The 23,485-nt window shown below is 46.5% G+C and overlaps 1 protein-coding gene across 5 annotated transcripts; it reads right to left on the reverse strand.

Annotated features, from left to right (window-relative positions):
- Positions 1 to 1,660: 1,660 nt before the first annotated feature.
- Positions 1,661 to 23,484, reverse strand: VPS52 (VPS52 subunit of GARP complex). 5 transcript variants are annotated; one of them, XM_054493285.2, is made up of 20 exons: positions 23,124 to 23,484; positions 21,729 to 21,813; positions 21,529 to 21,581; positions 21,274 to 21,349; positions 21,020 to 21,087; positions 20,544 to 20,719; positions 20,029 to 20,179; positions 19,638 to 19,738; positions 19,394 to 19,526; positions 19,211 to 19,268; positions 18,717 to 18,850; positions 18,091 to 18,246; positions 16,284 to 16,402; positions 15,876 to 15,999; positions 15,510 to 15,605; positions 15,274 to 15,381; positions 14,984 to 15,049; positions 3,230 to 3,341; positions 2,888 to 3,006; positions 1,661 to 2,366 (listed from the first exon to the last, which is right to left on the reverse strand). In XM_054493285.2, exons 1-20 carry the CDS (start codon positions 23,211 to 23,213, stop codon positions 2,220 to 2,222), a joined length of 2,172 nt encoding a protein of 723 aa, XP_054349260.1. In that variant the 5' UTR covers positions 23,214 to 23,484; the 3' UTR covers positions 1,661 to 2,219. The 5 variants fall into 5 exon arrangements, with proteins under 5 accessions (XP_054349260.1, XP_054349263.1, XP_054349262.1 ...); XM_054493288.2 differs by lacking the exon at positions 21,529 to 21,581 and having other exon boundaries at positions 23,124 to 23,438; XM_054493287.2 differs by lacking the exons at positions 18,717 to 18,850; positions 19,211 to 19,268 and having other exon boundaries at positions 23,124 to 23,438.
- Between the last annotated feature and the right edge of the window lies 1 nt (position 23,485).

The raw sequence follows: 23,485 nt of genomic DNA on the forward strand, positions 1-23,485 counted from the left end.
CCACCGGGTTCCGGAATCACGAGTCTCCAGAGCTGTCCCTTCGCCCCACGGTTCACATTCCAGTTCTGCCCCTCAGTGACTTCTGCAACAACACGCGCTTCTCGGTCAGCTCTAAGGATTTGGGTTCTGCGACGGACAGGGGAAGGAAAGAATGAAGGCTGTGAAGAACCGTGGTGCCTGCCTGCACGCACAGCCCTCCCCGCGTGCGAGCATTAGTTGGCTAAAGTCGCCTGTCTCGACAGTCTCCCCTGCGGGGTATCTGGGGACCCTTTCTTTGGGAATCCACGCTCTTTGTCAGAGTAGCCAATGCCTCTCCTGTCCCAAATCTCATACCCTTGGCCCTTCTCCCGTCCTCGCGCTAAGGCTGGAGTCAGGTCAAATGCCAGAACATCTGGATGCCCCAAGAGTGACACCTGGGAGTGGGTGGGCAGGAAACCAGTAGCGGGAAGGGAAAGCGGAGGAGCAGAGGATTCCGGGGGCCGGCGTCTGGGGTGAGCTCGCGGCCCCTCAGAGCCTGGCACACCGCCGGCTGGCATCCGGCAGGCGTGAGGGAACGCATAGCACAGCGAGTCAGGCGGGGTAAACCCGGAACAAGGCAGAGGCGGTGAGCTGGGCAAGGGCGAGGTCAGTTAAGGACGCAGTCCTGGCCCCGCCCTCAAGGCATGCCTGGCCAATCAGGAATCGCTGATTCACCAAGCCTCTCCTCCTGTGCTCGCCGTCTTCTGCACTTCGGTCTCAGACGCAAACACGTTCAAAGTCGCTAGGCCAAAGCGCTGAGATACGGTTTCCCAAGCCAATTAGAGAGCGGCTCTCGGATATGGGGAGGAACCCTGAAAAGGCGAGAGCTGAGATCCCGCTCCGTTCTGCCTTACCACGCCGCCCCCCAGCGTCCGCCAATTAGGAGAGCCCAGAGCCGGATCCGCTCTCAGCCTCAGGAAGCAGCAGCCTCCGCTCCGCGGCGGGTGTGCTCGGCGGTCACAGACCCACTCAGGACACCTCCCGTTGCCGGCGGGCTAGACCTGCATCCGAAGGGCCTAAGCGGGGAGTAACCGCTTTCTTTCCACCACTCTCCAGGGACCTGGGGAGGGAATGTTTAGGCCTTGGAGGTGGAGGACACAGGAAACATCCCCAAATTACCATTTTTCCTTAACTGCGCCTCTCCTCTTAGCCCTTAAAGGGGTCCCCGTGTCTCTCCAGTCTACAGCCTAAGTTCAAACGAGGCGTATAGGCGAGGACAGCAGGAAGGCTCCAAGTCAAACAGAAATGGATGGTATGAATTTCGCCTGGTCTACCCCTGCCCCAACGGTGTGGGTGTGGGTTGGGTGCTGCAGCCCCCGAGCAAGGGGCTGTCACAGCCAAAACCAGAGGAGCTACGGAGCTGCTACGGAGGAGGGATTCCAGAGTCAGCTTGGGCTTGTCCCAAGGGAGCCCTCGGGACAGTGTCTGGGGCTGCGCGGCCTGGTTCTCAGCCCTTGCAGCATCTGCTATTTTAGCCAGGGGCCATCTTCCTCCAATGGCCTGGAAGTAGCTAGAGGTTAGAGGTTACACCCACCAGAAGGGATGTAAGCCCAGGAAGTAGTCAGAAAGGAAAGGTCACTCTAGAGACGGGGCCACCTGAAAACCTTCAGGAGGAAGGAGAAAGGAAATGGGAGAAGTGTCATGTCATATTAAATATTTATTTTCTGCAGACTGACTTCAGAGTAATTCTTGAGCCAGGAGGGGAGAGGTTAGTGTTCAAATTGCTGAGATCTTAGGTCAAAAAGCTACAGAAAAGAAATCACTTTGAAAAACACAATGACTTAGAGGCAGTCACCCCTTGCCAGCAATTCCAAGAGCTGAGGCTTCATGCCTCAGGACATGGTGACCAGTTGAATAAACCAGAGATTGAGGCAGTGAAGGTTTTTACAGGGGAAGAAACAAGCCTTGGGTGTATGGGAGCAGGAAAGGAGGTGACAGACTGGAGAAATGATAAAGGCCATTTTGGAAGCCCACAGGGAAGTGGTCTTGGGAAACCTGAAGACAGTGGGATATTCAGAAGGCCAAGGGGATCCAGCTTATCCTGTTGGGCAAGGTGCTGGGAGTGAAGGCAAGTAAGCCATGTCAAGGGCCTGGGAAGCAAGGGGAAAACTGGAAGGGGGACCCCAGGTGAAGAAGGGTATGGAATGGGGTGCAGAAGTCCATGGAGATGACTGGCAGATCTCAGGGCGGTTTCCAGCACATCAGAAGTTGGGCTTATGCTTCTTGAGCTCCACCATAAGGTGGTGAATGTTGATGAGCTCAGCCCGGGCAGGGAGGGCTCGGAGCTGCGGCTGGGACAGCACCCGGTGGAAGCGATGATAGAGCTGGATCAGCTGGGTCAGCGCTCCCTGGTCAAAGAAAGTCATTGAGGGATCAAACTGTAAAATGGTGCTAATAGTGATGATTAAGAATCAGGTTAGGCGGCCAGGCGCAGTGGCTCACACTTGTAATCCCAGCACTGTGGGAGGCCATGGCGGGCAGATCACGAGGTCAGGAATTCGAGACCAGCCTGGCCAACACAGTGAAACCCCATCTCTACTACAAATATGAAAATTAGCTGGGTGTGGTGGCAGGTGCCTGTAATCCCAGCTACTTGGGAGGCTGAGGCAGGAAAATCACTTGAACCTGGGAGGCAGAGGTTGCAGTGAGCCGAGATTGTGCCACTGCACTCCAGCCTGGACAACAGAGCTAGACTCTGTCTCAAAAAAAAAAAACAAACAAAAAAAGAATCAGGTTAGGGCTCATACGGAACTTTGGGCACAACTAGTAACTGAAGACCAAGGGTCACTTAGATGATGCTGAGCCCAGCAAAAAGATGGGGGAAAATAATGATGGGGGATCTGAGTGGGGCCTGGGACTTGCAGGTCACCTGAATGATACTGGTGCCATTTCTGAAGTTGGTGAAACTCCGCATTACATCCTGACTCAGAGATTCCACTGATGATTTCCAGGAACTACCGAAGCCACGGATCAGCTGAGTTACCCGGGCTAATAGCAGGAGGAAACAGTGTCAGAGAGGGATCTGGCTGATCTTCATCTCCACTAAGTTCTCCCCAAGGTATAGCCATCCTTACCATCAAACCCTCTTTTCTGGTATTCTCTCAATCCAGTCTTTCATACTCTATTCCCCCACCATGTAATCTGCATCCTTTCATTTTTCTTTTCCACTTCCCTTACCACTGATCCCATCATTGCCATATTTTCCTCATACCTTCTTCCCCTCGAAGTCGCTCAGCCTGTCCACGCTCAATCAAAGCCTCAGCCTCCTTCACAAATGCCACTAAACCCCCAAAAGGGGGAGACAGCAACTCTTCAATGAATTCCTGGAAAGACACAAACACATATACACAGGTGTCCTGGTGTCAGCAGATTTGCCCAATTCTGGCATCATGACTAATGTAGATCCATGTGAATGGCATCTTTCAGCTGCTGCAAAAGTTAAGGGAAATCCTCTATGGAGAAAAATATCCTCAATCCTAATTTTGGCCCATACAGTTCCCCTGGTTAAGATCAAACAATGAACTCAAAGATCACTAGACACAAAAGAAGGGCAGCTACCAAGAGAGTTAGCAGACACAATAAGCAATAGCTGCTGACCTTAGAACTATCCGATATGGATAGCAGTTGTACTGTGTGCAATGTCTAAAGTTAAGGCTAGGCCGGGCACAGTGGCTCACGCCTGTAATCCCAGCACTTTGGGAGGCTGAAGCGGGTAGATCACCTAGGTCAGGAGTTCAAGACCAGCCTGGCCAACGTGATGAAACCCCGTGTCTACTAAAAATACAAAAATTAGCTGGGCATGATGGTAGATGCCTATAATCCCAGCTACTCGGGAGACTGAGGCAAGAGAATCACTTGAACTTGGGAGGCGGAGGTTGCAGTGAGCAGAGATCGTGCCACTGCACTCCAACCTGGACGATAGAGCAAGACTCCATCTCAAAAAAAAAAAAAAAAAAGTTAAGGATGTAAAAATGACCAATTAGTAAGAACTATTAGGAATGAACAGACTTGAAAAAAGGAAATTTTTTTAGATATGAAAAGCCAGTTTTAGAAAGCCAACAGATTAACAAGAATTATACAATGAACTAGAATTTATAATTGAAGAAAGGACTCAGAATGTAGCACAGACAGAAGAAGGAAAATTTTGAGATAGTAGGAGATACAGAAATCTAATTAATGTATCTAGGCACTGAAATTGATGGCTACTAACATCACAAAGAGAGCCAAGAAGACATTATGTGCTTCCTGATGGAAATACATACCACTACCTCTCAAATATCCCTGTAGAAAAAAAAAAAAAATTTAAATCTGATCAGGCCTTTCCATCTAATTACACATTTATGAGAAATACACCAGACAGAGGAAGTTTGGCCACACCATGGAATGCAGTCAGCAAAATCTAAACTGTACATCATTCTAGATGACAAATGACTCAATAACTCAGTTTCTTCCAAAAATAAATTGCAGAGGAGATGGAAGGGAAATCTATAGATTAAAAAAAGACATATGGACTTTATATGGATCCTGATTTGAATCATAAAAATCATTTATGAAGGCCAGGCACAGTGGCTCATGCCTGTAATCCCAGCATTTTGGGAGGCTGAGGTGGGTAGATCACCTGAGGTCAGGAGTTTGAGACCAGCCTGGCCAACATGGTGAAATCCTCTCTACTAAAAATACAAAAATTAGCTGGGCGTGGTGGTGGGTGCCTATAATCCCAGCTACTCGGGAGACTGAGGCAGGAGAATTGCTTGAACCCGGGAGGCAGATGTTGCAGTGTGCCAAGATCGGGCCATTGTACTCCAGCCTGGAGGCGACAAGAGTGAAACTCTGTCTCAAAAAAAAAAAAAAAAAATCATTTATGAAATAACTGGGGAAATCTGAATAGTTATTTTAAATAAGATAATTTTTTTAAGTGTGATAATGTATTGTAGTTTTTAAAACCATTCTGTTACCAGGTGTGGTGGCACACACCTGTAGTCCCAGTTACTTAGGAGGCTGAGGTGGGAGGATCACTTGAGCCCAGGAGTTCTAGGCTGCAAGGAGCTGTATCATCCTACTGCACTCCAGCCTGGGCACTACAGCAAGGCCCTATCTCAAAAATAATTTTCTTAATAAAAAATAAAAACATTCTGATACAGATGAAGTGATAATATTCACCTGTATATGTGTAAGATTTAATTCAAAGTAACTGGGGGACACAGAAGGAGGATAACCAATAGGTGTTGGTATAGATGAAACAAAACTGTCCATGAACTGCTATACACTGAATATCACTGATGATGCCTGGGGGTTCACTATGCTTTTCTAATAGCATATTGAAATTTCCCATAATAAAATGTTAATTTTTGTTTAATGTAAAAGGGAGATTCAAACAAAAAAACTCATAAAAGCAAACAACCCAGACAGCAAGATCTGGTAAGAAGAAAGTGAAATTATTATTCCATTTAAAAATAAATTATTAATACAAAAATTAGCCGGGTGTGGTGGTACATGCCTGTAATCCCAGCTACTCAGGGAGGCTGAGGCAGAAGAATCGCTTGAACCGGGAGGCAGAGGTTGCAGTGAGCCAAGATCATGTCACTGCACTCCAGCCTGGGCAACAGAGCAGCAACTTGTCTCAAAAAATAAATAAATAAATAAAATAAGTGTATCTTTTCTATTCTTCCCTCAAAATATTCACTTATATCCACTGAGGGTGTCAAATAACTAATATGCTGCAAGGAAGGATCTTTCTATAATCAAGGCATCTTTGTGATGTGATTTTGGACAGAGATTAAATAACCAAATTCAACCTATGACAGTTGCCTAAATACAGTCTCACACACACATATACAAACAACAATGTAGCAGTGTACGGTGGGGCACAGGGAGTAGACTTGCCAAAGAAAAGTTGAACTAACAGTGATGACCCCTGCTAGGCAGGAGCCATAAATTATATAATGTGTTGTAAGCATGATATATACACCTGATTTTGAAGACTTCATATTGGAATACATTTTAAGTATATCTTTTTTTTCGGAAACAGGGTCTTGCTCTGTCACCCAGGCTGGAGTGCAGTGCCACAATCACAGCTCACTACAACCTCAACTTTCCTGGCTCAGTGATTATCCCACCTCAGCCTCCTGAGTAGCTGGGACTAACAGGCATGTGCCAACACGCCCCACTCATTTTTTTTTTATTTTTTGTAGAGATGGGGTTTCACCATGTTGTCCAGGCTGGTCTCAAACTCCTGGGCTCAAGCGATCCTCCCTGCCTTGGCCTGTGCTGGGATTACAGGTGTGAGCCACCGTGCTGGCCTCAGTACTATTTTTTATTGATTATATGTTGAAATAATAATATTTTGGATGTAGTGGTTTAAAAAATTATTTAATCTGTTTCTCCTTACTTTTTAAGGTAGCTTCTAGAAAATTTAAAATTATTTAAGTGGCTCACATTTGTTTCTCCTTTTTAATGTAGCTTCTAGAAAATTTAAAATTATTTAAGTGGCTCACATTTGTTTCTCCTTTTTAATGTAGCTTCTAGAAAATTTAAAATTATTTAAGTGGCTCACATTTGTTTCTCCTTACTTTTTAATGTAGCTTCTAGAAAATTTAAAATTATTTAAGTGGCTCACATTTGTGGCATGCATTATATTCCTATAGGAGTACTGGTCTGGACTTAGACGAACTTTAAGCTTTCTATTACGCAAAAGAGAACACCTTGATAGCAGAGGAGTGACCAGAGGAAACAGTGCACTGGGCTTTAACAATCTTTCCTACGTAGTATGAAGCAGCAGCTGACCAAAAAGGACCAGAAGCATTGATGGCAGCTGGCGAGTCTCTATACCTGGCAAATCCAGTGACAAATCCCAGCTGCTCTCAGCAGAAACAACTGGTTTAACTGCATCTTTGTGGGTGCCTTAATCTCCTGCAATGATCCTGCCTCAGCCTCCCAAGCAGCTAGAACTACAGGTGCATGCCACTACGCCTGGCTTTTTTTTTTTTTTTTAAAGAAAAGGGGTCTTAGTCGGGCATGGTGGCTCACACCTGTAATCCCAGCACTTTGGGAAGCCAAGGCAGGCAGATCACGAGGTCAGATCAAGACCATCCTGGCTAACACGGTGAAACCCCCCATCTCTACTAAAAATACAAAAAATTAGCTGGGCATGGTGCTGGGCACCTGTAGTCCCAGCTACTCGGGAGGCTGAGGCAGGAAGAATGGCATGAACCCGGGAGGCGGAGCTTGCAGTGAGCCGAGATCGCACCACTGCACCACTCCAGCCTGGGTGACAGAGGGAGACTCTGTCTTAAAAAAAAAAAAAAAAAGAAAAGAAAAGAAATGGAGTCTCACTATGTTGCCCAGGCTGATCCCCTCAAACTCCTGGGCTCAAGAGATTCTCCCATCTCAGCATCCCAAAGTGCTGGGATTACAGGAATGAGCCACAGTGCCAGCAACAATTCTTTCAAAATCAGGAATATGAAAAGGGTTCTCATTATCACCTTTCTATTCAACTTCTAAACATCATCCTGGGAGTGTTAGCCAGTAGAATAAGAAATCAAAAACATAAGACGTTAAAGACAAAAGACTAGAAAAGATGTATTTATTCCTAGTAGGACTAAACATACGTATTATACCCACCTAAAAATATGGCAAACGACTTACAGTGTCTTTGTGCTGAAAATTTAAAAAGGTTATCAAAAGACATTAAAAAACTATCTTAAAAATTGGAGGAGGAGGCCAGGTGGAGTGGCTTACATCTGTAATCCCAGCTTAGTGAGACACTACAAAAAATTAAATTTTTAAATTTTGTATTCTCTACAGAAAAAAAAAAAGCCAAGTGTGGTGCTGTGTGCCTCTAGTCCTAGCTACTTGAGAGGCTGAGACAGGAGAAGCACTTGAATCCAGGAATTCAAGGCTGCAGTGAGCTATGATTGTGCCACTGCACTCCAACCTGAGTGACACAGCAAAACCTGTCTCAAAAAAAAAAAAAAAAAAAAAAGGATAGGGAGCCCATGATCATGATCATGGATAGGAAGTTTCAATATCATAAAGTATCAATTCTTCCAAATTAATCTATAGACAATGATGTAATTCTAATCAAAATCCTTAAAGACTTTTTAAAATGTGAAAACTTTTCAAGACCAGCCTAGCCAACATGGTGAAACCCCATCTCTACTAAAAATACAAAAATTAGCTGGGTGTGGTGGCACATGCCTGTAATCCTAGCTACTCAGGAGGCTGAGGCAGGAGAATCACTTGAACCCAGGAGGCAGAGGTTGCAGTGAGCTGAGATTGTGGCCCTGCACTCCAGCCTGGGTGACAGAGTGAGACTCTGTCTCAAAAAAAAAAAAAAACAGAAAGAAAAGAAAAAGATTTTCTATAAATGGTTCTGGGCCAACCATCCACATAAAAAAAAGAAATAGATCCCTACCTCACATCATACACAAAAATTAATTCCAAGTAAATTTGAGACTTAAAGGTAACAAAAAAATTCTATATATATATTTGTTTATTCTTTAATTTTATTATTATTTTTTTGAGACAGGGTCTCACTCGGTTGCCCAGGCTGGAGTGCAGCAGCACAAACAGGGCTCACTGCAGCCTCAACCTCCCAGGCTCAAGTGATCCTCCCACCTCAGCTACCTGAGTAGCAGAGACTACAGGTGTGTGCCACTATGCTTGGCTAATATATATTTTTAATTTTTTGTAGAGATGAGGTCTCACTATGCTGCCTAGGCTGGTCTCGAACTCCTGGCTTCAAGCAATCTTCCTGCCTTGGCCTCCCAAAGTGCTGGGATTACAGGCTTTAGCCACTGCACCTGGCCAAAATTCTACAATACTAAGAAGAAAATGTAGCATAATATTTTTCTGGCCTTGGAGTAATAAGGAATTTCTTTTTTTTTTTTTTTTAAACGGAGTCTCATTCTATCACCAGTCTGGAGTGCAGTGGCACAATCTTGGCTCACTGCAACCTCCACCTCCCTGGTTCAAGTGATTCTCCTGCCTCAGCCTCATGAGTAGCTGGGACTACAGATACACATCACCACGCCCAGCTAATTTTTTTTGTATTTTTAGTAGAGACGGGGTTTCACCATGTTGGCCAGGATGGTCTTGATCCCGTGACCTCATAATCCACTCGCCCTGGCCTCCCAAAGTACTGGGATTACACACATGAGCCACCACGCCCAGCCCAGGAATTTCTTAAACAGGACAAAAATAGCCAGGCGTGGTAGATGGTGGCTGTAAGCCCACCACTTTGGGAGGCTGATGCGGGAGGATCACTTGAGCCCAGGAGTTTGAGACCAGCCTGGGCAACATAGTGAGACTCTCTCTACAAAACAACAACAACAACAAAAATTAGCTGGGCATATGGCACACACCTGTAGTCCCAGTTACTTGGGAGGCTGAGGCAGGAGGGTTGCCTGAGCCCAGGAGGTTGAGGCTACAGTGAGCCATGATCACACTACTGCATTCCAGCTTGGGTGACAGAGCAAGACTCTTACTAAAAACAAAGACATAAAAATGAAGGACAGATAAATTCAATCATATTAAAATTACAAATTTCTTTCATCAAAAAGCAACATTAAAAAAACAAAGGCTGGACGCGGTGGCTCATGCCTGTAATCCCAGCATTTTGGGAGGCTGAGGCAGATGGATCACCTGAGGTCAGGAGTTCAAGACTGGCCTGGCCAACATGGCAAAACCCATCTATACTAAATATACAAAAATTAGCCGGGCGTGGTAGCACGCGCCTGTAATCCCAGCTACTCAGGAGGCTGAGAAAGGATAAGTGCTTGAACCCAGGAGGCGGAGGTGCAGTGAGCTGAGATCACGCCATTGCACTCCAGCAGCCTCGGCAACATGAGTGAAACTCCATCTCAAAAAAAAAAAAAAAAAAAAAGGTGCAAGGATCTCTTGAGCCCAGGAGCCTGGGCAACATAGAAAGACCCTCATCTCACCAAAAAAAAAAAAAAAAAAAGTAAAAAGATACATACTAAAAGATAATCTGTAACTTATGTATAATCAACAAGATTAGTATGTAGATGATGCAAAGAACTCTTATAAATCAAAAATACTAGCAGACTTATTTTTTTCTTTATTTTTTGAGAGAGTCACGCTCCGTAACTGAGGCTGGAGTGCAGTGGCATAATCTTGGCTCACTGCAACCTCTGCCTCCCAGGTTCAGCGCCCCTGAGGAGCTGGGACTACAGGCATGCGCCACCATGCCTGGTTAGTTTTTGTACTTCTAGTAGAGACAGGGTTCTGCCATGCTAGCCAGGCTGGTCTTGAATTACTGGCCTCAACTGATCCATCCACCTCAGCCTCCCAAAGTGCTGGGATTACAGGTGTACACTCTGCCCAGCCACAAGCCGATTTTTAAAAGGTCAAATGCTATGACAGCCATTTTACAGAAAAAAAAAAATTGTATAGTTGTGGTGACGCTCCTCACACAGAGCACCAACTTCGGGGAGTCTGTCCCTTGCAGACCCCTGACCCGGCAATGGATGAATGAGGTACACTGACACACAGATACTCTGCTTTGCCAGTCCAGCTGAGTGTGTCCAGGCTGTTTACAGACTCCCTGGAGAGTACTGTAAACAGTTGCAATGGCGGCCCTGACCAGCTAGTGAGACTTGCATTTATTCAGTAAAGATTAATTGACAAAGACTTGAGTCAACACCACTACAGGGTAACTGACATTGTGGACTTCCTGAGTAGAAAGCAGTTAAGCACCTGCAGTACATCAAAGGTTAGTCTTAAGACCACATGAGTAAACAAGCTAGCTAGATAACTTCCCCACATTCCTTTGTTATTACTCTAATTTATTTAACTAAAGGTAAAGATCAGGTCGCCTTCAACCATATCTATTACCGAAGTTATGCAAACTCTTAGGCCTTCCAAGAGGGTTTGTGGCTATCGTAACTAATATTTTTCCCACCAGCCTGACTGAACCCCTACATATAGTTACTAAACATTTGAAATGATGCTCAATGTTATTAGTAATCAGGAAATTACAAATAAAGACCCACTGAAATACAGGTTGAGTATCCCTAATCCAATAATCTGAAATCCAAAATGCTCCAAAATCCAGAAGTTTTTGAGTATCAACATGATGCTCAAAGGTAATGCTCTTTGGAGGATTTCAGATTTTCAGACTACAGATGCTAACCAGTAAAAATAATGCAAGTAATCCAAAATCCGAAAAAAATCAAAATCTGAAATATTTCTGATCCCGAGCATCTTTAGCAGCATCCTTGGTCTCTAAAAAAAAAAAAAGGAAAAAAAATGGCAAAGATCTGATAATACCACATGTTGGAGAAAATGTGGCTCAGTAGGAATTCTTACATATTGCTGGTGAGAAGGAACTACTTAGGAAAACAATTTATCATTGTCTCATAAAGACTAATACTGCATATCTTATAAGTAGCAAGACTACTGTCCTAGGTTTATACCCAAGAGAAACTTTTGATGAAGATAATCAATATCTATGTGTGCTAAAAGACATGATCATAAAACAATGCTCACAGAAGCAAGAAACTGGAAACAATCCATTTATAGAATATGTTTAATCACATAAGTCATATATGGCAGTGTAAAGGAATGAGCTACAGCCATATGCAATAACATGACACTATTAGAAAAATTATGCATGAAAAAAATCCTGTGATTCTGGAGTTTTTTGTTTTGTTTTGCTGTTTGAGACAGGGTCTTGCTCTGTTGCCAAGGGTAGACTACAATGGCATGATCATAGCTCGCTATAACCTTGAACTCCTGGATTTCAAGTGGTCCTCTCGCCTTTGTCTCCCAAATAGCTAGAACTACAGGTGCATACCACCATGCCTGGCTTTTTCTTTTTCTTTTTTTTTTTTTTTTTGCCTTGCTGTTTTCTTGCCTTGTCTCATCAGTGTTTATATCATTAAAAAATAAAACAACCTAGTGCAGTGGCTGTTTTGTTTTTTAATGATATAAACACTCACAGACACACCACACAATCCAAGAAGTAGCAGCTTGGCAAAAGTCACCATCAAACTATGAAATCCTACTGAAACCATCCCTGTGCTTCTCGTGCACAGGTACTCGTTGATCTAAATGTTGCATTTATTGTGTTCTTGCTTTTTTTCCCCTTTTTTGTGTGTGTTCTTGCTTTTAAAAGTAGAGCTATATATATGCCAAAACAAAAATTCATTCTGTTTTTCAGTGTCATTAAAAACAGAATCTCGGCCGGGTGCAGTGGCTCATGCCTGTAATCCCAGCACTTTGGGAGGCTGAGGCGGGTGAATCACCTGAGGTCAGGAGTTTTAAGACCAGCTGGGCTAACATGGTAAAACCCCATCTCTACTAAAAATACAAAAATTAGCTGGGCATGGTGGCACGTGCCTGTAGTCCCAGCTACTCAGAGGCTGAGGCAGGAGAATCACTTAACCTGAGAGGCGGAGGTTGCAGTGAGCTGAGATTGTATCGCTGCACTCCAGTGTGGGAGACAGAGTGAGACTCCATCTCTAAAAAAAAAAAAAGAATCATAAGATTTTTCACTTGAGGGCAGTAATTCAAGACCAGACCAGCCCAGCCCAGGCAACAGTTGTCTTTTGTAAAGACAACTGTCTTTACAAAATTAAAAAATTAGCTGGCACACACCTACAGTAAACTCATTTTTGATAAAAGTACCAAGAACATACACTGGGGAAAAGACAGTCTCTTGGTCAGGCACGGTGGCTCACGCCTGTAATCCCAGCACTTGGGAGGCCAAGGTGGGAGGATCACTTGAAGTCAGGAGTTCAAGACAAGCCTGGCCAACATGGTGAAATCCTGTCTCTACTAAAAACACAAAAACTAGCCCGGTGTGGTGGCAGGCATCAGTAATCCCAACTATTCAGGAGGCTGAGGCAGGAGAATCACTTGAACCAAGGAGGCAGAGGTTGCAGTGAGCCAATACTGCACCACTGCACTCCAGCCTAGGTGACAGAGCAAGACTCCGTCTGAAAAAAAAAAAAAAAAGAGAGATAGTCTCTTCAATAAATGGTGCTGGGAAAACTGGCTATCCATTACACAGAAGAATGAAACTATACCCCTATCTCTCGCCACATATGAAAACCAAATCAAATGGATTAAAGACTTAAATCTAAGACCAAATTATGAAACTACTACAAGAAAACACTGGGGAACATCTCCAAGACACTGGTCTGGGCAAAAATTTCTTGAGCCATACCCCACAAGCACAGGCAACCAAAGCAAAAATGGCCAAATGGGATCACGTCAAGTTACAAAGCTTCTGCACAGCTGGGCACGGTGGCTCACGCCTGTAATCCCAGCACTCTGGGAGACAGAGCTAGGCAGATCACCTGAGGTCAGGAGTTTGAGACCAGCCTGACCAACATGGTGAAACCCCATCTCTACTAAAAATACAAAATTAGCCAGGCATGGTGGCACATGCCTGTAATCGCAGCTACTCAGGAGGCTGGGGCAGGAAAATTGCTTGAACCTGGGAGGCGGAGGTTGCGGTGAGCTGAGATCTCACCATTGCACTCCAGCCTGGACAACAAGAGCAAAACTCCATCTCAAAAAAAAAAAAAAAAAAAGCTTCTGCACAGCTGAAGAAACAAAGTGAAGAGACAATGAATATTTGCAAATCCCATCTGCCAAGGGATTAATAACCAGAATATATAAGGGGCTCAAACAACTCTACATGACAAAGTCTAATAATCCTATTAAAAAATGGGCAAAAGATTTGAATAGACATTTTTCAAAAGAATACAAATGGCAGACATATATGAAAAGGGGCTCACCATCACTATCATCAGAGAAATACAAATCAAAACTACAATGAGATCTCATCTCACTCCAGTCAGAATGGCTTTTATCCAAAAGACAGGCAATAACAATGCTGTCAAGGATGTGGAGAAAAGGGAACCCTTATGCACTGTTGGTGGGAATGTAAATTAGTACAAACACTTTGGAGAACAGTTTGAAGGTGGCTCAAAAAACTAAAAGTAGAGCTACCATATGATTCAGCAATCCCACTGCTGGGTATATACCCAACAGAAAGGAAATCAGTACATTGAAGAGATATCTGTACTCCCATGTTTGTTGCAGTGTTGTTCACAATAGCTAAGATTTGGAAGCAACCTAAGTGTCCATCAACAGATGAATGGGTAAAGAAAATGTGGGACATATACACAATGGAGTACTACTCAGCCATAAAAAAGAATGAGACTCAGTCATTTGCAACAACATGCATAGAATTGGAAATCATTATATTAAGTGAAATAAGCCAGGCACAGAAAGACAAACGTCATGTGTTCTCACTGATTTGTGGGATCTAAAAATCAAAACAATTGAACTCACGTACTCATGTATGAAGAGAGCAGAAGGATGGCTACCAGAGGCTGGGAAGGCTAGTGGAAGGCTGGGGAGAAGGTGGGGATGATTAATGGGTACAAACAAAAATAGGAAGAATAAATAAGACCTACTATTTGACAGCACAACAGGGTGACTATAGTCAATTATAACTTAATTGTACATTTTAAAATAACTTAGAGTGTAATCAGATTGTTTATAACACAAAGGATAAACGCTTGAGAGGATGGATAAAGAAAAAAATAAAATTCATTCTAAAAATAAAAAATTAGCTAGGCGTGGTGGCTCGCACCTGTGGTCCCAGCTACCCAGGGGGCTAAGGTGGAAGGATCACTTAAGCCCAGGCTGTTGAGGCTGCAGTGAGCCATGTTCATGCCACTGCACTCCAGCCTGGGTGACACAGTGACACTTTGCCTCAAAAAAAAAAGACAAAATAAAATAAAATAAAATATACCAATAATGACAGTATGTTGTGAATTAAGAGTTACAGTAATTCCACATACCTGAGATCCATTATGCCACTCCCTACACACACACACACACACACACACACACACACAGAGAGAGAGAGACAGAGAGCTGAAAACAGCACACAAGGCTGTCTCTTCCCTTTTCCCCACACCCCTACCTGTGTCCGAGCATTGAGCAGCTGCTGGAAGCTCTCAACCTCTTTGCTGTCATCTGCAGCCCGCTCCTAAGGGAAGACAAAGGGAAATGTCTAGTTTGGGGAAAGCAGTCCTTCACTTCAGGATGTCCCCTTCCTTCCATACTTATTGTACTAAGCTGGACACTGTGCCAGACTCCAAGAGTAAAACACTGAACAAGACAGGCATCATCTCTGCCCTCACAGAGCTAACAGAGCAGTGGGGGAAACCGAATTTTCTGGGTAGGAAGACAAGGAGAAGGAGCATCTATTACCATCAGCACACCCAGCATCATGTCATAGTTGTTGATCAGAAACACAAGCTGCTCCTTCCTTGAGGAGAACTCAGCTGCCACTCGGAGGACAAAATTCTCCACCTCCACCTGAAAAGGCAGAGAGGAAGAGGTGACACCAGAAAGCAAGGTCATCTGGGCCTCATCTGGCTCCTCCTCAGACTCCACCCACTGGCAGCAGCCCTGCTGCTGGGAAGTGTCTCCTGTCCGACCCTCACCTGCAGCTGTCCCAGCAATTGCATGGTCCGTTCATTAGGAATCGTCTGGTTGATGCTGACAAGAGCGGAGGAGAACTCTGCATAGCGGCGTGTGATCTAGGAGAGAGTGGGAAGGAAAATCACACCCACCTCCTGGCCCAACCAACACAACCTCCCAACTTCCTTAACCAACCCACCTCCATGTGATGTAACTCTACCTCCAGTCCCTCCTACCCACAGTGCACCACTCACCATGAGTTTTACCACCCTCCCAGAACGCCTGCTCATAGCATGGCCCATGACACAACTGTGACCTTGGCCAACCCCCACAATGATGCTTAGAGCCCTGCCTTTCAAGAACCCTTTGTTACCCTTGCCCTCCCTCACATAGTGGGGCCGAGTATCCAACCCCCCTAGGCGCTGGGGGTCAGTGCTTCGGACGCTCTGGACATTCATCTCCAGGATCAGTTCAAACCGTGGCCATAGCAAGGCAAGCACCTGTTCCCAGTACCTGTGGGCTTAATCAGAATCAGAGGTCAGCCAGCAAGGAATGTTGGAGGGGGATGGGAAGGAGTGGGGCATCATTCAGTTTAATGGTCAACAGCTAGTTGTGGGGGTTGGGGGGCAGTGGTTGGAGAAAGGTGAGTCAAAAAGCAGCAGTACTGCCTCCAGAGAAAATGAATGGGAATAAAGGTTGATGATACCAGGTCAGTAGGAGTCTAAGGTCAGGATAGAGTCGTGCAAGATCAAGAGAGTTCGTGGCCTGTTGGGCATCAAGGACCAGAATTCAGTGACCTGTCCAGGGCAGGAACATCCCTCTTTGCTGCAATGTTACGGAACCGGAGAACAATGTGGATACAGAGAAAAACAGCAATGGCATCGTAGCAGTCAGCTAGATAGGAATCCAGGTGTTTCTGTGTGATTGGGGAACAAGCAGAGGATTAAAAGAGAATGTCAGTTTGTTGTCCTCAGTGACTATGAACAAACGCATGTGTTTCTTTGGGGATGATGCACTGGACAGGACAGAAGGGAGAGATGTAAAATGCAACTGCCCCCTGCTTTCCTGTCCACTGCCACCCAGGTGGTCTTACTGCCTTACCCACCAGGATCTATGTTTTTCGCTTTTTGTTTTTTAAGATGGAGTTTCGTTCTTGCCACCCAAGCTGGAATGCAGTGGCGCAATCTCGGCTCACTGCAACCTCCGCCTGCCTCCCAGGTTCAAGCAATTCTCCTGCCTCAGCCTCCTGAGTAGCTGGAATTATAGGCGCCCGCCACCACGCCCAACTAGTTTTTGTATTTTTAGTAGAGATGGGGTTTCATCATGTTGGTCAAGCTGGTCTCGAACTCCTGACCTCAGGCAATCCGCCCACCTCAGCCTCCTAAAGTGCTGGGATTACAGGTGTGAGCCACTGCACCCGGTGTTTTCGGCTTTAGAGACAGGTTCTTGCTTTGTCACCTAGGCTGGATTGTAATGGTACAATCATAGTTCACTGCAGCCTCAAACATCTGGGCTCAAGTGATGTTCCCACCTCAGCCTGCCAAGTAACTGGGACCATGGGTGTGTACCACCATGCCTGGTTAAGTTTATTTTTAAATTTTTTGTAGAGACAAGGTCTTGCCGCATTGCCCAGGCTGGTCTCGAACTCCTGGCCTCAAGCAATCTTCCTGCCTTGGTCTTCCAAAGTACTGGGATTATAGGCGTAAGCCACTGCACCTGGCCGCACCAGGATCTATGATCACAAGCCTATCACAGCAGAGTTCAGGGCTGAGCTTAGGTCAGGGGTTTGAGCACCAAGATTTGGGGGACCCTTAGTTTTCACGTGCTATTGCCTGACTGTGGGTCAGCAGTAGGGGTAGTCTCAGGGACCCTACGCACTGAGGATTTCATGGGGAGTAACAATGTGACAAGTCTAAGTAACAAGTTTTTTTTTTGAGATGGAGTCTCGCTCTGTCACCCAGGCTGGAGTGCAATGGCGCAATCTTGGCTCACTGCAATCTCCTCCCCCTCCCAGGTTCAAGCAATTCTCCTGCCTCAGCCTCCCGAGTAGCTGGGATTACAGGCCGCGCACACCTAGCTCATTTTTGTATTGTTAGTAGAGACAGGGTTTCATCATGTTGGTCAGGCTGGTCTCGAACTCCTGACCTTGTGATCCTCCCGCCTCAGCCTCCCAAAGTGCTGGGATTACAGGCGTAAGCCACTGCACCCGGCTTTTTTTTTTTTTTTTTTGAGACAGGTCTCACTCTGGAGTGCATGGCTCACTGCAGCCTTGACCTCCTGGGCTCAAGCAATCCTTCCACCTCGGCATCTCAAGTAGCTGCGACCACAGGCACACATCAACACACACCCGGCTAATTTTTCATTTTTTGTAGAGATGAGGTTGTTGCCCAGGCTGGTCTCAAACTCCTGAGCTCAGGCAATCCTACTGCCTTGGACTCCCAAAGTGCTGGGATTATGGGCGTGCGCTACCACGCCCAGCCAAGGCTTAGACATTTTAGAATGAGGTGATCCTGATTTCAGTTCTACCAGAGTCATGACCCCACTATGCTGCTGATGAAGACTGGGGACAAAGGTGTTGAACAGTACAGGAAACAGGAGTCTTACCAGGGTCATGCTGAGTGTACGGCCCATGACGGCATGGAACAGGTCGTGTGCAGCCGGGCCAGACACAACAAAAAATTCACAGATGAAAAGGTATTCGCGGCAGGAATTGTCTAGGAGGGCGTAGTGCTGGCTGCGGAAGAGGGCCTCAAATGGATACTGGGAAAGGAGGAGTAAAGAAGAAAAACAGAAGGGATGGACCCCAACACTGACTTCCCATGGATATGGCTGGAAAATCAGTAAACCTGAGTAATAAGAGCTAAGCAGACCCTTCGCATCTATCTAGGTCCAGGCTGTCTAAGAGCAAGCTGAACGGGCACTGAAAAGGTAGGGGAACATAGGGGTACAAAAAGGGCCTACCCCCACCTGCTGTTGCTACTCCTGCATCCACCTCAACACCTGCCCCTGACCGTCATTCCCCTCATCTAGTCTCTCCCCTCTGCATGCCCTTAATGGTTCCCAGCTCTTTTCACATCACAGCAGGCTGGAGTGACTGGAGAAGGCCACTCCCAAGTCTAAGGGGATTAAGACAGGGCCTGCAGGTTGGGAAGCTCTGCCCTGAGGTCTGGCCTTCCCTCCCCGCCATGCTCAGAGCCTCTTTCGTGACTGAAGCTTGTTCCTCCTCATACCCTCTGCTCTCCGCGCTGGGCTGTGTGAGGCACCAGGATGGGGGCCTCAAGTTCAGTGGGGGAGATGACAGAGCCACGGGTTCCTAGGGTGAAAATGGTGTTCCTGCTGCGGAGTGATGGCTTTGAGAAGAATCGTAAGATGGGTCAGAGTCAGGGAAAACAATGAGACCATAACTGGGCCCAAAGACTCACTATCTGCGGGGACCCCAGACAGGCAGACATGGCCTAGCCAGCCCTCTTTCCCAGTACTAGGGCCCCACGTGCTGACATCTGTGAATGGGCTTCAGAGTGTCTCTCCCTCCCCTGCAGTCATATGCAAAACTATGTGTCAAAATAATGTGTGCATCTTTCTGGGGAGGGAGGCTATAGCTTTCACCACATTCTAAAAGGTTTCAGTCCCATAGGAAAAGGTAAGGAGCAGTGCCTTGGTGGCTGGAGTCGAAAGTCCTCCCACTCTCAAGGCCTGGCATGAGGGTTCCCCAGTACTAGGATATCTTTCTTTGCTGTATCTTCCACACCCATTAGATCATCTTTCTCAGCGACTTCCTCATACTAAGAAAAGAGAAAAGAGAACTGATAACCGTCTCTTCCCACAACACAATAAAATATTCCTTGCCCAGGGATGTCCCCTCCTCCCAGTCCATGTGCCCAGGAATGCCTCTCCCTCCTGACCTTACCTGCACCTTCATGAGCCGCCCCAGGTAAGAGCGGTAGTAAGACAGGTAAATCTTGCTCAGCGTCTCCACATACTCATCCCTGATCTCCTTTGCTGTTGCTCGTTCATTGCCCAGCAGAAACTGATAGAAGAACCTAGGGGGGTCAGGAACATGTCAGTCTACCTGTCTCCCAAGAAACCAGATGCCCACACTAGGCTGCTCAAAAGCTCAAAGGCCATCCCATGCACTTCCTTGGGGTTGTGACCTGTACTTCAGCAGGGCTGTCTGGGGGATCTGATAGTTGGTCATGGGTTTCCTGAAGGAATAAATCTTCTGGAGAATAAACTCTCGGATCTTCGTCACTGCCTAGATGTGGGAAACCAAACACAGGGCATGAAGCTGCAACCCTTTTGCTGTATGAGAGGAACTGGGGGAAGCAACAAATGGTAAACATAAGCAGAAGGGTGGTGAATATCTCTTTGGTATTTCTCAAGATTTTCAGGGAAACCCAGAGAGGCAAGAATGGGGCTGCCCAGAAAAGGCAGGGTGAAGTTCTTGGAGACAGGCTACAGTGAGCTCTGCCAAGGAAATCCATAGTGAAGATCTTGGGAAGGCTGTTTCCAGTAGCCTCCAGGGTATCCATCCCTACTTCCCACCTTGACCCGGAGCCGATCGAGCACGCCTCTGACATCTGCACAGGCTGCTGTGCCTCTAGCTTCCTGCTCTCTGACTGCAGCTGCCTTGGCATCCAGCTCCTGTAGCTGCTCCAAGAACCTGGGCTCTGTCACTGGAGCCTCCAGAATTGCCCTGGTTAGCAGGGAGGGGTGGGATGAGTTACAAGGGAGACCCAGACATCCCTAAACCAGACCCAGACTACACTCCTTACCTCCAGCCCCTGTCATCTCTACCACCTTGCATTGTACCATACAGTCAGGACACATGTACAAAGTTTTCTATTCCTGGACCTCCCCACTATACACCTGATCTTACATCATTCTTAATTTCAATCTCTGATGCCTAATGCATGCCTAAAGAAATGGTGGTTAACCTGGCTACTAATTTCTAAAAAGCACTTAACCTGGAGCCAGGAGACCCATATGGTAAATAGGGTAGGTCACCCCAGCCCATCCACCTGCTATGGACATTATGACCCTTCAAACTGGTAACTCACGTGACCAGAGCAGAAGGCACCACCAGACCATCAACAAGCTCCCCAAGTTTCCCCCGAACTGCCTGGCGATTTCGAAGTCGAATGTTCATGGCTCCTGACTGTTCCTGCAGTGTCCGGATCTCAGAGCTGATGGAGCTGAGGTCACTCTGAAAAGCTCCCAACATCTGCTCCATTCGCTGTAGGGAGGGTAGATGTTGCTGGAGTGCTATAGGGTTTGTAGGGGATAAGTGGGCCACCAAAGACTCTTTGTGAAGTCTTCAGTATTTATCAGTCCTTGAGGGTGGCAGATGATGAGACACCCCAGATTATCAGGAAATAACATTAAATATGGCAGTAATAACAAAAAAGGCTCCTGAAGTCATCTTGAAAATGACCCTAACCTGTCCCCATCTTGAGGCTGATGACCTAAAAATGGCACCAGAGTCCATAATCTGGTTCAGAGTAGCTATTAGGGGTCACAGGTCATAATTACTAACCTCCAGGACAGCATCACAGGCTGTGATCTGGTTGTGTAGAGATGCTATATTTTCACTTTCTTGAATATCTGACCCACAAAAAGTCAAGGGGCCTCATGGTGAAGATGGGAGATCCTCAGATTTGTAGTACCTCTCCAATTTCTCTTTGAAGTGATAGAAACCTCAGAGATGTTGACCCCAGCTGGGACATCTGTACCACACGCCACAGAATCCCCATGTCAATAGCACCACCCCTTCCCTCTGCTGGAGGATACAATCCCGAATGGATTTCTGTTCAATCTGCTGTAGCTCCAGCTCAACTTGCTTTGAATAGTGACGGAGATCTACACCCTGGGAGAACATAAAGATGACAGGTCAGAAGGAAGTCTCAGTAAAGGGATACTGTAACAGAATCAGTGAAGGACTAAAGGGTCAGATACCAGGCTGATACAACAAAAGCAAGAGACTGTTGTTTTTCCTTTTGGGGGAGAGTAGATAGAAGGGCAGATTAGTACAGGGGAAAGCCTCACCGTTTTAAGAGCTTCCTTTACTAACTCATCCTCCAGATTTGCCTGAATGTGAACTGGAAACAGAAGTTTATCATAAGGGTCCAGCTCCACAGCTCCCTCTCCCCACATTGAGTATCTGCACACCAATCCCTACCTTATTCCTTCCAGCCCCCATGCCTCTCAGGTTACAGGTACTGCACCCACCCCATGCCATCGCTTACCATCCACTTCATCCAGGATGAACTCATCAGAAGTGATGTCCAACTCCCCAAGTTGCAGTGGTTCCTGGAGCCCAGGACCACCCGCCTGGAAAGGGATAAGTTAATGGGAGTAGGGTACGGTGAAAGACAGAAAGAAAAAATATAATTGGATATCCCCAGTCCTTCAATTGAGAAGGAGCTGCTTTTACTGGGAGCCACAGGTACTGCCTTGAAAAATTCTAAGAGTCTCACGTCGTACCCACTCTCCTATTTTGTGCTGATGGGTAAGGAATACGACAAGGAGTGAGACGATCCAGTGAGACAGTGGAGGTAGCCCAGCATGGTGGTCGGCTCCTTGTAGTCCCAACTACTTAGAAGCTGAGACAGGAAGACTGTTTGAGGAGATCAGGAGTTCAAGGTCAACCTGGGTAACACAGGGAAACCCGTCTCAAGAAAAAAAAAAAAAGTAAAAGACAAGACAGTGCAGTGGAGGCCGGGCGCGGTGGCTCACGCCTGTAATCCCAGCACTTTGGGAGGCCGAGGCGGGCGGATCACGAGATCAGGAGATCAAGACCATCCTGGCTAACACGGTGAAACCCCGTCTCTACTAAAAAATACAAAAAATTAGCCGGGCGTGGTGGCGGGCGCCTGTAGTCCCAGCTACTTGGGAGGTTGAGGCAGGAGAATGGCGTGAACCCGGAAGGTGGAGCCTGCAGTGAGCCAAGATCGCGCCACTGCACTCCAGCCTGGGCGACAGAGCAAGACTCCGTCTCAAAAAAAAAAAAAAAAAAAAAAAAAAGTACAGTGGAGATGACCGAATGAGGAAAGCTAGGAATTGCAGAGAATAGAGCAGAACTTGCACTTAAATTTAAGACCCTCAGACTCCTGCCATCTTGGGTGTTCTATCACACCTCTGGGGAACCCCAGGCTTTCTAGAAATGTCAAAACACATAGTGTTTACCTGCGTGCCAGGTGCAATCTTACACATACTAATTCATCTAATCCTAACGACGATGTATACAGTAGGTTCTATCTTCCTCCCCTTATAGGTGTGAGAAATGATGGCACAGAGAAGCTGGTTAACTTGCCCAAGGGCACACAGCGTGTGTGACAGAGATGGAACTAGAACCCAGGCAGTCTGGCTCCAGAGGCCATGTTCTTAACCTTTACATTATATTAGTTCTTGACTCTACCCCAAAATGTGGAGTGAAGTTGAAATTGTGCCCCAGAACATGAGTTTCAGCCACTAGGGTCCCGCTCAGGGTCGGGTCCGATCACAGGGAAGGGTACGGGGAGCCAAACAGGTAATATCACGGGTAGCAGCCAAGTTCCCACCCTTGTGCCTAAACCCAGCTCAGGTCTTTCTGAAGCTAGGAGCACTGGAACTACGGAAGAGAAACAGCTCCGCGCTCTCACCAGCGGGCCCTCTTCCTCTTCCATATCTGAGGTCCCAGCCCGCAACACCAGTTCCCGGGCGGCAGCCGCCATGGTCGCAGCGGCGGCCATTCCCCGCAGCCTCACTTCCGGCAACTGTCAGTCACGGCGAGTCCGTTCCCCGGAGTGGAGCTACAAGTCCCAAAGGGTCTTCCTCAGCGCGAAATCGTTCCCAGATATTTGAGTTAAGTTGTTTGACTCCAGCTGTCCCCTTTCAGCTCTAACCACTTCACCCAACTGCAAATGGAAATATGGAAGTCTGAAGCACAAACTAGCCCCGGAACCTTCGCTGTTCTCATACCTATGAACCTTACGAACTGTAAAGAAAGGCGCACCGGAAGTTG

This window comes from Pongo pygmaeus, chromosome 5, assembly GCF_028885625.2.
Source record: "Pongo pygmaeus isolate AG05252 chromosome 5, NHGRI_mPonPyg2-v2.0_pri, whole genome shotgun sequence".
NCBI classification, from domain to species: domain Eukaryota; kingdom Metazoa; phylum Chordata; class Mammalia; order Primates; family Hominidae; genus Pongo; species Pongo pygmaeus.